Consider the following 15044-nt stretch of genomic DNA (forward strand, 5'->3'; position numbering starts at 1 on the left):
TGTGGTTTGACCCTAGGGGCCGCCTAGGCCTCCAATGAATCAATCTTTATTTATGTTCACTATTGATTATAGTTTTTTTAGCTTTTCAACATATATATAGTCTTAAATGTTTGAAATCTTTAAAATTGGTTTGATGGTATGTTCTAGTTTTTCTCTTCTGTAAATCTCTTTCAATATTAAGTATATCATATTGTTAATTATTTATTATATTCTTTGCAATTTTAAATTTGACATTTCATCTTGTGCCCCTTCAAGAATGATGTGACTCTTAAATCACTATTGGGATTGTGATTAATCATTATTTAATTTTAATCAAATAATAATTTTAAAAGCCACATCTTTTTTAGAGTGACACAAGAAGAATTTATAGAATTACTCATATTTAACTTGTCAATGCAAGTCAATGCCCAGTTTTCTATTTTGTAATGACATTTAAAAAAAAAAAAAATGGCTTGTAAGATATTTTTTTCAATTCAATTTATTAAAATTGACATCTACTTTTAGAGTATGCAATTTTCACATACTAACAATTTTAGCAGGTTTTCTCTAAATTGAGCTAGATTTTTTCACTCGAGTCTATTGAACTAACATTCGCATTTAAAGCACACAGTAAACACATATATTTACTTAGTAGTAAACTAGTAATAATACTAAAAGAGAGAGTTTGTTTGAAACAATGACTTTTGTTTTATTTACTTAGAGCACTAGCAACAGTTTCCCTTTGATTTTATCTGAATTTAGGGAATAAAACTATTTTTTGCTTCCCTATGAAAATATATTTCACAATAGCTTCAATTACCTTTCTCTATACCATTAAAATATTATTTCTTTACAAAATACAAGTTTCCTACACACCCTCATTTTTTTACAAAATCTCAATACAATCCCCAATTAAAGACAAAAAGATAAAAGAGGAAAGAGGAAAGAGAAAACAAGGTTAATTTTCTGAACCTACACGAGATGTCCAAAACAAGGCTCTCAGTTATTAAGACAAGCACAGATATTGATTATATGGTGTTAGCTATAAACTGCTGGTTGTGAATTAAGCTGAATCCATTCAGTTTGAAGACTACTGCATATATTCTTTCCGGAGGGGCCAATCTCCCTACAAAAATTTTGAAAAAAATAAAAATTTATAAGGTAGTTTTAAATTTTTTTTGCTCTATGCCCTTCCCTCCTCCTTTCTTGCTGGTTTGTGTTTGTTCAGCATGGAGGCGCAGAGACAAGTATAGAGGACCGAATTGGGGAATTGCTTAATTAAGTGAGTACGTAGGTGAAAGCATCAATTACATGGTGAGATGTTGAAAGAAATGCGAAATATTATTGGGGCCGGGGGCCAATGGTACGTACGTACCATCCCTTTCTAAATTATCATCACTTGTCCGTTTCTTCCTCTCTCATATAGAAATTGAGAGAGAGATACAGAGAAGGTGCATGCATGTGGACTAAAAACAGCAGAAAAAGGTGTGGGAACCCTGCATAGCTTCTGCTCTATCTTTATCTTTTTGATTTATAATATAATTTTTTTTTTATATAAATCATTTTTCAGTACTGACATAAACATATATATATGATCACACCATACATGCATACATGGTCCATGTGATTTAATTCTCATAGACTAATATACGCTTGAAGTGGGTGTATAAATAAATGAACCATTTAATAATCGACAACGGCTTTCCAACCAAAATTAATGAATTGAGAACGATAATATTTGATTCCAAATAATTGTGGAAGTTGGGAGATCGAAGATAATGAAGGTTGAATCCATAAATTATTATGATAGGTAAGTAGAACTTAACGTATTTGAGTGGTCAGTGGTCACAAGGAAATGCCGGAGTTGGAAAAATTGTTAATATCCCTTTCCTTCATTACGTTGTGCCTCAAATTTCAATCCAGGGATCTACAAAATTTATGACAGGACAAACTTCACAACTAATTCATTTTTGCGGTCCATTCTTTTAATTTAGACTAATTGACACACATCCAAACAAGTTATAATATTTTAAGATAATCAAATTTGTAAAAAAATAAAATGATATTTTCTATTTTCTAAACATTATAATTTATAGGGATTCGAAACAAATGTGAAAACTAGTAACAAACTCTTTAACGTGATTATGTGGATTGACCCGAGGGCCGCCTAGGCCTAGCTCCAGTGAATTAATATTTATTTATGTTCACGATTGATTATAGTTTTTTTTTTTTTTTTTTTCAGCTTTTCAAACATATAGTTTTAAATGTTTGAAATCTTCAAAATTGGTTTAGTGGTATATATGGTATGTTCTAGTTTTTCACTTCTGTAAATCTCTTTCAATATTATTAAGGACCCGTTTAGGAGTGCGATTTCAATAAGTGCGATTTTAAAAATTGTGTTTTTAAAATCGTTACTTTTTAAAATCGCACAGGGGTTTGGTAAAACATGCTAAAAAGTATTTTTTTTTATCAATTGAGTGTTTGGATAACATTAGCATATAATTGCGGTTTCATGACCAAATTACCAATAAGGACATTTCTTTATAACTGTAAAATAATTTAATACTTCATTTGCAAAGGAGTTATATGGAGAGAAAGAAAATATTAAGGTGAGATTATTACCTGGTAGAGGGGCGGAGAGATGGACAACAGCGACGCACACTGCTACAGGGCAGAGAAATGATGAACGAGACAGAGAGCAAGAAAAAAAAAAAAGAAGAGAAAATAAGGGTTTTAATATATTTTAGGTGGGTATTCTTGGTATTTTTTTCATTCCCGCTCAAAAAAGGTAACTATTGCGCCAAATATCTTTTTAATAGAAATCGTGATTTTGTTTTAAATTCGCACTTTTTCAAATAAGCACCCTCTAATCAGCTTATGAAAATCGCAGATTTTTTTGCGATTTTGAAATTTGCGTTTTTAAAATCGCAATCCCAAACACCCTAAAATTGCGATTTGGTTTAAAATCGCATATTATTTTTTTAAAAACGCACTCCCAAACGCACCCTAAGTATATCATATTGTTAATTATTTATTATATTCTTATCAATTTTAAATTTGACATTTCATCTTATATATCACTCTTGTGTCCTTCCAAGAATAATTTGGCTCTTAAGTCACCATTGGGCTTGTGATTAATCATGATTTAATTTTAATCAAATGATGATTTTAAAAGCCACATCTTTTTTAGAGTGACACAAAAAAAATTTCTAAAATTACTCATGTTTAACTTGTCAATGCAAGTTAATGCCCTGTTTTCTTTTTTGTAATGACAAAGTTTTTTTTTTAAAAAAATAAAAATAAAAATTGGGTTGTAAGATATTTTTTCAATTCAATTTATGAAAAATGACATATATTTTTAGAGTAAGCGATTTTCACATACATTTTACTTCAATGAAATCTACAAATTTCACATACATTTGACTTAAAAAGATAAAAATGCAATACGTCAAGGGAGTCCAATTTTTGAAATGATTATATAAATTTCTATGGAACTCAACAATCCTCTACACTCTAACAATACGGAACAATACTCTGCAGCTGATAATGCATAAATATCCTACCTACTGGTACTGCCATGGAATTAATTATATCAAAATGCTTGTTGATTGAAGAATACATACATCACACTACTAGTATAGGCCCAGAGTTTCAGCTGTTAATAGTCTTGAAACCTTGGAATTGTATCTTAGTTATTCTTATTTATGTCATTAAATTGTGAGCACAGATGGTAAGAAAGAGGACATGAAAAGCAAGCAATTGTTGTGGTTTAGGGTTTTAAAGCTGTGGAAAAGTACTGAAAAGTATTGTTATAAAAATCCAAAATGTTCATTTCAGCTACTAGTGAAAAAATGTCTTAAACTACTAGTGGAGTGCTAGAATTCTACATATATATATTGTTTACTTGTAAATGCGTTGAGGCCTCCATATTTTGTTTATAAAGCTTGTTCCTAGAGTACTGGTCTTGAATTGCTGAACAGTGTAGCTAGCATTGGCATATATAATATTTTTAGAGTCCGAAAAACTTGTGTTTGGTAGAATGATTTTCACGATATGTTAAAGAAATTAGATAATATTGAACAAACAATTTTAGCTCGTAGGGACAATTTTTCTCTTAACTGAGTTGGATTCTTCCTACCCAATCTATTGAACTAACATTTGCACTTAGAGCACGCAATTATCACATATATTTTTGGAGCATGTGATTCTTTAAGAATTGCATGTTTTTGGAGCGAGAAAGAGAAGGTGTGGGCTAAAAAAACAACAGAAAAAGAAAAAGCTGTGGGCCATACGCAGCTTTTGCGCAATATATCTTTTTTCTTTTTGATTTCTCTAATTCTTCAGTCTGACATTATAATTGTAAAAGAACAATGTTGAAGATCACTCTCTATTAATTCTAAGATGATGAGAAAAAAATAAAATTCTCTGATTGATTTGGGTTAAAACATATATACCTAGAGAGAAATACAGAGAGAGATGGTGATTGAGATTTTTAGGCCTTTCCTTCACAACCATGTGTTGTCGCTGAGTGAAAAGAAGAGAGAAGATAAGGTTTTATGCAAGGGATGCAATGAACATTGCGATGAAGGTCCGATCTACAGTTGCAGGAAATGCGACTTCAACCTGCACGAATCATGTGCAAAGCTACCGCAGGAGTTGCACAACCCCCTTCTTCACCCACACCCTCTTTCCCTAGAATTCGCAGAATACGGTGGGCTTGGGAGTTACTGTAGAGCTTGTGGCGACGATACTCTCCGGGCGGGGTTAATCTTCCGCTGCGACAAGTGCAAGTACTTCAGGGTTCATGTTAAGTGCGCTTTTATAAGGCCAGCGATAGAAGAAGGGGAGGAGGAGGCAGTTGTTGTTGGTACACATTCTAGCCACCGCCATCATCCATTGCTACCCTTGGAGAACATACCTGCCCATCTCATTAACTGCAGCGTATGTGGAAAATACTGCTCGGACCCGAAGACCTATGGTTGCCTCCCATGTGGCTTCTTTCTCCATCCCTCGTGTTTTAAGTTGCCGGAAGAGATTTTCCATCCCTTTCATCCATACCATCCTCTCACCCCAAAACGATTCGAAATTTCTAAAAGATTCTCCATAGATCACTCCAGATATGGAGACTCCATAATCATCATTAATCATGATGATAATGTTAAATGCAATGCCTGTCGCGAGGATATCCCGTGGGACACATTCGCCTACGTTTGTGAGTGTAAGATTAAATGTAGCTTTTGCTTACAATGCGCTAGTGTGATAATGCCTGCCATAACATACCATGGCCACGATCACCTTCTACTATTCAATGACAATATTAGAAAGATCGAGTGCAGCGCTTGCAACAAATCCAGTGCTTGTGAATCATATGGCGGTTTCCGTTGTCTGTATTGTGATTGCAATCTCCATCTTACGTGTGGTCCATTACCATCTACCATTAAACACAAATCCCACATACATCCCCTTATTCCCACGCATTCTCTTGCTGAACATGAAGATGAGACACAAGATGAATTCTACTGCGATGCTTGTGAGGAAGAAAGAGACCCATTCTTACCCATCTATTCTTGCGCCGAATGTCATTTTGTTGCTGAAATTTCTTGCGTCATCTCAGAGGTACGTACCTAACCTCATATATATAAAATCTTATATATTGTTGAAGATTTCAAAAAAAAAAAAAAAAAAAAAATTAAAACAGTAGTTACTGAATTCGTTTTTCTTATCGAATAAAGATATTATTCATTTCTTTAAAAGCTTTTTATACGGTGAATTGTCGAAAATATTGAGCAACCAAAGTAATTACTAAATCAATTTTGTATTTCTCATGGTCATATGATCAAAGAATTGTATGATTCATATACATGAGTAGCACTTTAATTTTCTTCTTCTTCTCTTTTTATTTTTATTTTTTTATTTATTTTTTATTTTTTAAATACAAATAAAGGTTAATTAGCATCATTTGACTTCATGTGTGGGCTTGGTTCAATAATTTTATATATCAAGATTTTTCATTTTACAATTGCTTCATGCATTCTTAACTCAAAGTCTCGAGCTGGTTAATTTGTAGGTAAAATCAAGGCTAAATGGAGATTATGGAGATGTAGAGTTGAGGAATCCTCTTGGTCAGTTTGGTAAGGTGATCATTACCAGAGATGCGGCAAAAGAGTTTGTGCCAAAGGAAGATCAAAATTCGACTTCAACTTGGAGGAATTATTTTACTTTTAGTGAGGACGAGAATAAGGAGCAGAATCGCATAGCGGATAGTATAAAGGAAGCAACTACTGCTGAAAAGATAGAAGCTTATGACCATGAGGAAATTATACTGTTTTCTGAAAAGGCTTATACACATTTCATAGATTTTCTTAATCATTCTCAGGCTTCTCATAGCAGGTTTCCTTATTATTCTCTTAGAAACGAAGAGGTTGTCAATGTTGGGGATTACATGACTACTCGAAAGTTGGCCCCTATCTTGAACCACTTGCTTTCTAACCATGGGGATATTGGTGCCCAATCCACGTTAAGTCCCAAGCTGAAATCGCATTACTTTTGCAGGTTATGTGAGTGCATAGATCGCATGAGAAACACCAAAGTTGTGGATATCACTGATGATATACTTCTCAACTGGTGGACATGCTTGAAAACCTTGCAATTTGCAGGATTTAAAATTGAATTTGTCTTTGATCGTTTGAAGAGAGTTACACATGCTCATTTTGGTCTTTATGTCGAAAAGCAAGTTGACAGTGTTGTTGATCAACTCGATAGAGATATTGAAAAGCTTGAGGCACTTACAAGGAAACGTGAGCGCATAAAATCTGCAAAATCTGCAAAATCTCTGCTAATTGAGGAATGTTTGAGAGAGGCTTATGTACTGAGAAACGGTAAAGCAATTACGTCTAGGCTACTATAGATGTCAACATTGTTAAACGTCTATTTCTATGCATGTATGTTTTGGTCTTTTATATTAGTTTGTCTTATGAATCAAGAAGTTATATAGTTGCTACTTATTGTATTACTTGTTAGAATATGATACGATTCCATATTAGATTTATATAATTACCTTTTATAATTGACCTATTAGGTTTGATGATAATCAAATCATTTTGATTATAATGGTATGACAATGACATCAATGACCGAGAATAGACATAAATGCAATACAAGAAACAGGGGAGTCCAATTTTTGAACTGATTCTATAAATTTCTATGGAGCCGTGTGAAGTACTGAAAAATGTTTTAACAATCCAAAATGTTCATTTCAGCTACTAGTGAAAACTGTCTTAAAACTACAAGGGGAGTGCTGGATCCATATTTTGTTTATAAAACTTGTTCCTAGAACTGGTCTTGAATTGCCGAACAGTGTAGCATTAAGAATGATTTTCACAATATGCTAAAGAAATTAGATAATATTGAGCAAACAATTTTAGTTGGGACAATTTTTCTCTTAACTGATTTGGATTCTTCCTACCCAATCTATTGAACTAACATTTGCATTTAGAGCATGCAATTACAACATATCTTTTTGGAGCATGTGATTCTTTAAGAATCGCAAATTTTTTCAACTAAATTTGAGAGAAATTTTATCATTTTTAGTGTGGATCTGCCTAGTTATAGTAGGAGGACACGATTATAGATCCTTTTCCTGTTTTGTTTTCCCCACTTTTTGTTAATGTTGAATGAAAACAATGATAAAACCCCCCTATGGCCGCAGGTTAATTTTCTGAACCTACACGAGATGTCCAAAACGAGGTTCTCAGTTATTAAGACAAGCCCAGATATTGATTATATGGTGTCAGCTATAAACTGCTGGTTGTGAAGCTGAATCCATTCAGTTCGAAGACTACTGCATATATTCTTTCATTCAAAGCCATTTTCTATTTTCCGGTGGGACCGGCCAATCTCCCTACAAAAATTTTGAAAAAAAAAAAAAAAAAAAAATTTATAAGGTAGTTTTTAGATTTGTTTGCTCTATGCCCTTCCCTCCTCCTTTCTTGCTGGTTTGTGTTTGTTCAGCATGGAGGCGCAGAGACAAGTCTAGAGGACCGAATTGGGGAATTGCTTAAGTGAGGAGAGGACCCAATTTGACACATTTGGGGAATTGCTTAAGTGAGGAGAGGACCCAATTTGACACATTCTTGACTGTTGCTAGAATTTTTCTGTCGATTTCGTTTGGGTTCTTGTTTTTCCCTTTTTCCTTCCTCTCTCATCTATAATTGAGAGATCCAGAGAAGGTGCATGAGGACTAAAAACAGCAGAAAAAGGTGTGGGAACGACCCTGCACAGCTTCTGCTCTATCGTGATCTTTTTGATTTATAATATAAAGGATTTGGTGATTTTAGTCTTGTTTCTTTGTTGCCTTTGCATTGTTGCTGAATTTCTCTGTTAGCTTTCTTCTTAAATAGTGCAGATTTTGCTGCTGCATTTCCTGAGAATTATGAGCCTCCACTGGGTGGTTTCTACTTTGAAGTAGTCCATGATAATTTCCCAATAGTTCAAGTAAAAATAATATAATTAGAACTTGTTAATTTGCTATCAGCATTTTGAGTATCGGTTTGCCTGCAAAGTTAAATTTCATTTCCTTTTACAATGAAGATGAGATCAAATTTTTTATAGGAAAAAATATAAAAAAACCCTCCAGACTACTAACTATTTTCAATTTAGCCTCATAATGTTTAAAAAGTGATAAAGTAGCCCCCAAACTACCAAACTATTGCATTTTGGCCACTCCGTTAGTCAAAACCGTCAGTTTGGATGGAAACTGCAAAACGACGTCATTTTGTTATGGGTAAGTTACTACAATGCCCTTTTATGATAAAAAAAAAAAAAATTTAGAAAAAATATAAAAAAGCCTCCCAAACTACTAGCTGTTTTCATTTTAGTCCCCTAATGTTCTGAAAGTGAAAAAGTAGCCCCCAAACTACCAAACAGTTGCAATTTGGCCACTATGTTAGTCATTACCGTCAAATATGATGAAAAATTTAAAACTACGTCGTTTTGGCAAGGGTAAGTTACCAAAATGCCCTTTTTGAAAAAGAAAAAAAAAATCATATTAAAACAAGCAAGCAAAATGGCGTCGCTTTGGTAAGTGTTAGGAATTAAAAGAAAAAACCCTAGACCCCACGCAGGTGACCCACGAAAAAACCCCCAACCCCAGTTTATCTCTCTCCCCAAAACCACCGGCCACCACGTCGTTCTATCTCCAGCAGCCAGTAAATCTTACCCATAACTCAATCTTTTTATTATATTTCATGGTATAGCTGTTAGATTGGTGTTGTTGATCTACGAACATGGTTTTTTTGTTTGATTTCTATAATGGGTAAGAATTTTTCGATGGCGCTTTGTAGCCACTGGATGGTGTGGCCGGCGATGATGGATAGTGGTGGTAGGGGCAGCCGGTTTTGAGAGAGAGAGAGAGAGGGGCGTTGCGTTTTTTTCGCTTGAGGGAGAATGATGTAGATTGGAATTCAAGGCTTATCTTATCTTATCTTATCTTATCTTTTAGTCTTTTATTAGGTTTCTTTGTTAGTTGTTTATTCTATCTTATCTTTCAGTCTTTATTTGAATTAGATTTCTTGTTAGTCTTTTATTTGGTTTAGTTGTCTTTCGTAGACTTCTAAATTAACTTTATTTCATTGTTATTTTAGGGTTAGGAGTCTTGGGCTATAAATATATGATTATAGCCTTTAACAGTTTAGTTTATGATTATTATTGAGTTTGTTTAATAAGAATTACTCAGAGTTGAGTTTCTTTGTGTTTTTCCTTAAACCATAGATAGAATCTATAGTTTTTAAGAAGATTTCTTAGATTCTTGTGATAGTCTCACAGTCTTAGAAATATTTACCCCTTCAACTTGATGTTTTCTTGTTCACTACAATCCTACGCTGCATCAGTTGGTATCAGAGCTCCAGGTTTCTTTCCATGGCACCGCCAAACACAAGAAGAAGGGGCAACCGCTTTGCACATCTGGAGGACGTGTATGAACGTAAGGAAGCAGTCGGTGAAACACGTACGGAGGAGCAGTGGCAACGCATGGTGGATGAGGTGGAGATGCTGCAGAAAAAATTAAAGGCGAATCAAGCGGCGATTCGTTGGCAACGCATGGTGGATGAGCTGGAACTACTACGGAAAGAAATAGAGATCTTCACAACCCAAGTTGACAACCGGGGTAGCCCTAAAGTTCGTCACCATCGAAGGAATCAACGCTTTGTGGATGAGGATAATGTGGTTGTCGGTCATAGGGCGTATTCTGAAAAACGGAGAGCACTATTTGAGATGGAGATGCCGCAACAAGCCAACTTGACCATTATTCGCGAGCCTCAAATCTATCAACCAAATCCATATTCTGTGGAGGAGGAAAGGGAATCTGTGGATGAAGAGTTTCAGGAATCCGAGTTCATTGATGAAGAATTCAGACATGAAGATATTGAAGATCCTTCGCAACGATTTGGGGATTGGGATTCACCACCAACCTATGATGAGGAGCCCGAAGAATATGACTCATGGGAAGAGGAAAGGCCTACGGAGGAGCACGAAAAAGATGGGTTTTTTCCCATGTTTGGTGGTCTCTATCCAGAAGAAGATGGCCAATTGGAAGAGGAAGGGCCCACAGATGTCATCGCCAATTACGAAGAGGATGGCATCGCCGATTATGAAGAAGTTGAAGAAGACCTTCCAGGTGCATTACCTAATTTTAGTAATGAAGAATTAGGTTATGTTGATTTCCTTGGTATTGAAGATATTTTAAATTCTCCTAACGAAGATTATGGTGAGTTTTATGCGGATGAGAAAAATTATATGTTCACAAGGGAAACAATGGTTGACCCATTCTTGAGTATCTTCATGGCACATGGAAGGGAGAAGGAACGAACAAAGAGCAAACCTGCAGTATTGCCAAATGGTGTATGGGGCTTTCATGACAACCATCAAAGTATTTCGATGATGATAAGTGTCACGTTTATTTTGAGGTGTTGCCTTGTTGTGATCTTGAGGAACGGAGAATGGAACAAGTTAACAGGGCACCCGAAGGACCGTGGAAAAGACAGTCCGAATTCGAGGGCGAATTCTCTCCAACCTCGGAAGGATGATGTAGATTGGAATTCAAGGCTTATCTTATCTTATCTTATCTTATCTTTTAGTCTTTTATTAGGTTTCTTTGTTAGTTGTTTATTCTATCTTATCTTTCAGTCTTTATTTGAATTAGATTTCTTGTTAGTCTTTTATTTGGTTTAGTTGTCTTTCGTAGATTTCTAAATTAACTTTATTTCATTGTTATTTTAGGGTTAGGAGTCTTGGGCTATAAATATATGATTATAACCTTTAACAGTTTAGTTTATGATTATTATTGAGTTTGTTTAATAAGAATTACTCAGAGTTGAGTTTCTTTGTGTTTTCCCTTAAACCATAGATAGAATCTATAGTTTTTAAGAAGATTTCTTAGATTCTTGTGATAGTCTCACAGTCTTAGAAATATTTACCCCTTCAACTTGATGTTTTCTTGTTCACTACAATCCTACGCTGCATCAGAGAAGGTTGCCGAAGATAGAACGACGAGGTGGCCGGTGGTTTGGGGGAGAGAGATAAACTGGGGTTGGGGGGTTTTACTGCATGGGGTATAAGGTTTTTTCTTTTAATTCCTAACACTTACCAAAACAGCGCCGTTTTGGTAAGTGTAAGGAAACCCTAATTTCAAGCAAAACGGCACCGTTTTGCGTGCTTGTTTTAATATGATTTTTTTCTTCTTCTAAAAGGGTATTTTAGTAACTTACCCTTGTCAAAACGACGTAGTTTTGAATTTTCTATCATATTTGACAGTAATGACTAACAGAGTGGCCAAATTGCAACTGTTTGGTAGTTGGGGGGCTACTTTTTCACTTTCTGAAGATTAAGGGGCTAAAATGAAAACGGCTGGTAGTTTGGGAGGCTTTTTTATATTTTTTCCAATTTTTTTTTTTCTTCATAAAAGGGCATTGTAGTAACTTACCCATACCAAAACGATGTCGTTTTGCAGTTTCCGTCCAAACTGACAGTTTTGACTAACGGAGTGGCCAAAATGCAATAGTTTGGTAGTTTGGGGGGCTATTTTATCACTTTTGGAACATTATGGGGCTAAATCGAAAACAGCTGGTAGTTTGGGGGGCTTTGTTATATTTTTCCCTTTTTTATATTACCATGTTCAAGACCGAGTTAATGACTTTGTTGAGACAGAAAAAAACATGATGAGAGTTTGAATACAACAATGAAAATGTAAAAAACAATCATTTACAAACACAAGAGAAGGAACTTTTATTAGTAGTAACAGGGTAATCATTTACTTTACATGATTTGCAATAAATAGCCTTGCAAAGAGGATATAAGCTCCAAATAATTGGTCTTTTGTTTTCTTATGGTTCATTTTATGTGACCAAACCATAGACTAATGACGGAAGAGTTGCCATGCATAAAGAATAATTGTTACCATGATAAAAGCAACGAAGGTGCGGAGATAAAAATAAAAAATAAAATAAGCGAGGGAATCAATAACCTGGTAGTGGATAGAGACATGATTCGTTAGAATTTGCTGTAGATCGATCTAAAACTGATTCGGACGGTAACTTTTTGTAGATATTGTCTTATATTCACCCGACGTGAGTATAAATAGGAAACCAGGAATATGATCATGTACATAAATAAAATGTTAACACAATCTAAATTGGCTCAAAATAATCAACAGAACCGCCCATTGGTTGATTTAGCAAAGAAAAATTTAGCTACCTCCTAAAAAGACCCGGACTTTAGAGTGTTCTGCTATAGTCGGAGTTCTTAACAATCATGCGGATATGTTTGGGGGAAAAAAAATTGAATTTTCTTCAGAAAAAGAGGGGTTCTATTCATGAAACATGGGGAGAAAATTAGTCAATTATAATTACCTTTTATAATTGACTTATTAGGTTTGGTGATAATCAAGCCATTTCGATTAGAATGGTATGACAATGACATCAATGACCGAGAATAGACATAAATACAATACAAGAAACAGGGGAGTTCAATTTTTGAACTGATTCTATAAATTTCTATGGAGCTAAACAATCCTCTGCAGTGGATAATGCATAAATAAATATCCTACCTACTGGTACTGCCATGGAATTATATCAAAATGTTTGTTGATTGAAGCATACATACATCACACTACCACTCTGTATATGCTCAGACTTTCTGTTATACTCTGTATATGCCCAGAGTTTCTTATTTATATCATTAAATTGTGAGCACAGATGGTAAGAGATAGAGATGGAGGAAAGAGGACAAGAAAAGGAAGCAATTGTGGTTTAGGGTTTTAAAGCTGTGCGAAGTACTGAAAATGAATTAAAAATCCAAAATGTTCATTTCAGCTACTAGTGGAAAAATGTCTTAATTAAACTACTTGGGGAGTGCTGGAATTCTGCATATGTTGTTTATAAAGCTTCTTCCCAGAACTGGTATTGAATGGTTGAACAGTGTAGCGTTGGCATAAAATTTTTAGAGTCCCAGAAGGTTGCGTTTGGTAGAATGATTTTCATAGTTTGAAATTAAAATAATCACAATATGTCAAAAGAAATTAGATAATATTGAACTAACAATTTCAGCGGGAACAATTTTCCTCTAAATTGAGCTAGATTTTTTCTTTCCAATCTATTGAACAAACATTTGCATTTAAAGCTCGCAATAAACACATGTATATTTCTAAAGCATGTGATTCTTTGAGAATTGTATGTTGGAAGGATAAATGTTAATTTAATTGAGTGAGTTTGAGGATTTTCTTTTTTTACCCCAATTTAAAAGAAATTTTTTGTTTGTTTGTTTGTTTGTTTTTGTTTTTTTTTGTTTTTTTTTTTTTTTGGCGCTATCTTTTTTCTTTTTGATTTATCTAATTCTTCATTATAATTGTAGGAAAAATGTTGAAGATCACTCTCTATTTCTAAGATGATGATAAAAAAATAAAAATCTCTGATTTATTTGGGTTAAAACATAGCTAGCAAGATAGAAAGACAGAGATCGAGATGGAGATTATTAAGCATTTCCTTCACGGGCATGTGTTATCGCTGAGTGAAAAGAAGAGTGAAGATGATGTTTTATGCGACTTATGCAAAATATATTGCGTTGGTCCGACCTGCAGTTGCAGCAGGGAATCTTATTGTAGGCTCTTCGGCCCGCACGAATCATGTGCAAAGCTACCGCAGGAGTTGCACACAATCCCTTTCTTCACCCACACCCTCTTTTCCTAGTAAACCTAATGTACACAGTTCGCTGTTACGCTTGTCACGGGCTTTGCAGGGGCTTCACCTTCCGCTGCGACAAGTGCGATCACTTCAGGGTTGATGTTAAGTGAGCTTTTATAAGGCTAGCGAAAGAAGAAAGGGAGGAGCCAGTTCCTACACTACATTTTAGCTACCATGAGCATCCATTGCTACTCTTCGAGAACATTCCTGCCCATCACATTAAGTGCCGCGTGTGTGCAAGATCCTGCCGGGACCCGACCTACGGTTGCCTCCCGTGTTGCTACTTTCTCCATCGATCGTGTTTTGAGCGAAAGTTGCCGCAAGAGATACTACACTACTTTCATCCCTGCCCTCTGGCTCTCACCTTGTATACTGTCCCTGCTAACTCTTCTTATAATTGCAGAGCTTGTGGCCAATACCGTTCCAAGGAAGCCGCCTTTTACTATGCCTGTAGTCGGTGCCATTTTGTGACGGATGTTGATTGCACTCTATTATTGCCCACTACCCAACAGATTCTCCACTTCCTCCACGGGCATCCATTGTCACTCTCGAAGATCAAGGCTGATGACAAAGTGATCAATTGCTATGTATGTGGGAAAGACTGTACAGATCCTACCTATGCTTGTGGCAGACGTTACTGTGAGGACTTTTACATTCACAAATCATGCCTTGAGTTGCCGCAAGAGATTTTCCATCCCTTTCATCCATACCACGGCCCTTTCACCTAAAAATTGATACAGATATAGTTTAGAATGGCTTATCTTATCTTATTTTATCTTTTAGTCTTTTATTAAGTTTCTTCATTAGTTTGTTATTCTATCTTATCTTTCAGTC

At 35.1% G+C, this 15044-nt stretch overlaps 1 protein-coding gene across 1 annotated transcript; it reads left to right on the forward strand.

Moving 5' to 3' along the window:
- The first annotated feature begins 4320 nt into the window (after positions 1-4320).
- On the forward strand, positions 4321-6979 carry LOC132167901 (uncharacterized). The gene is made up of 2 exons (XM_059578942.1): positions 4321-5595; positions 6047-6979. Exons 1-2 carry the CDS (start codon positions 4456-4458, stop codon positions 6884-6886), a joined length of 1980 nt encoding a protein of 659 aa, XP_059434925.1. The 5' UTR covers positions 4321-4455; the 3' UTR covers positions 6887-6979.
- The last annotated feature ends 8065 nt before the right edge of the window (positions 6980-15044 follow it).

The sequence above is a fragment of the Corylus avellana genome, chromosome ca1 (genome assembly GCF_901000735.1).
Source record: "Corylus avellana chromosome ca1, CavTom2PMs-1.0".
Classification (NCBI taxonomy): domain Eukaryota; kingdom Viridiplantae; phylum Streptophyta; class Magnoliopsida; order Fagales; family Betulaceae; genus Corylus; species Corylus avellana.

Bases quoted from the DNA above. Each gene is read 5' to 3' on its own strand.
- LOC132167901 (XM_059578942.1), top strand. From the start codon at position 4,456: ATGGTGATTGAGATTTTTAGGCCTTTCCTTCACAACCATGTGTTGTCG. The intron at 5,596-6,046 runs GTACGTACCTAA...GTTAATTTGTAG, and splicing joins TTTCTTGCGTCATCTCAGAG to GTAAAATCAAGGCTAAATGG.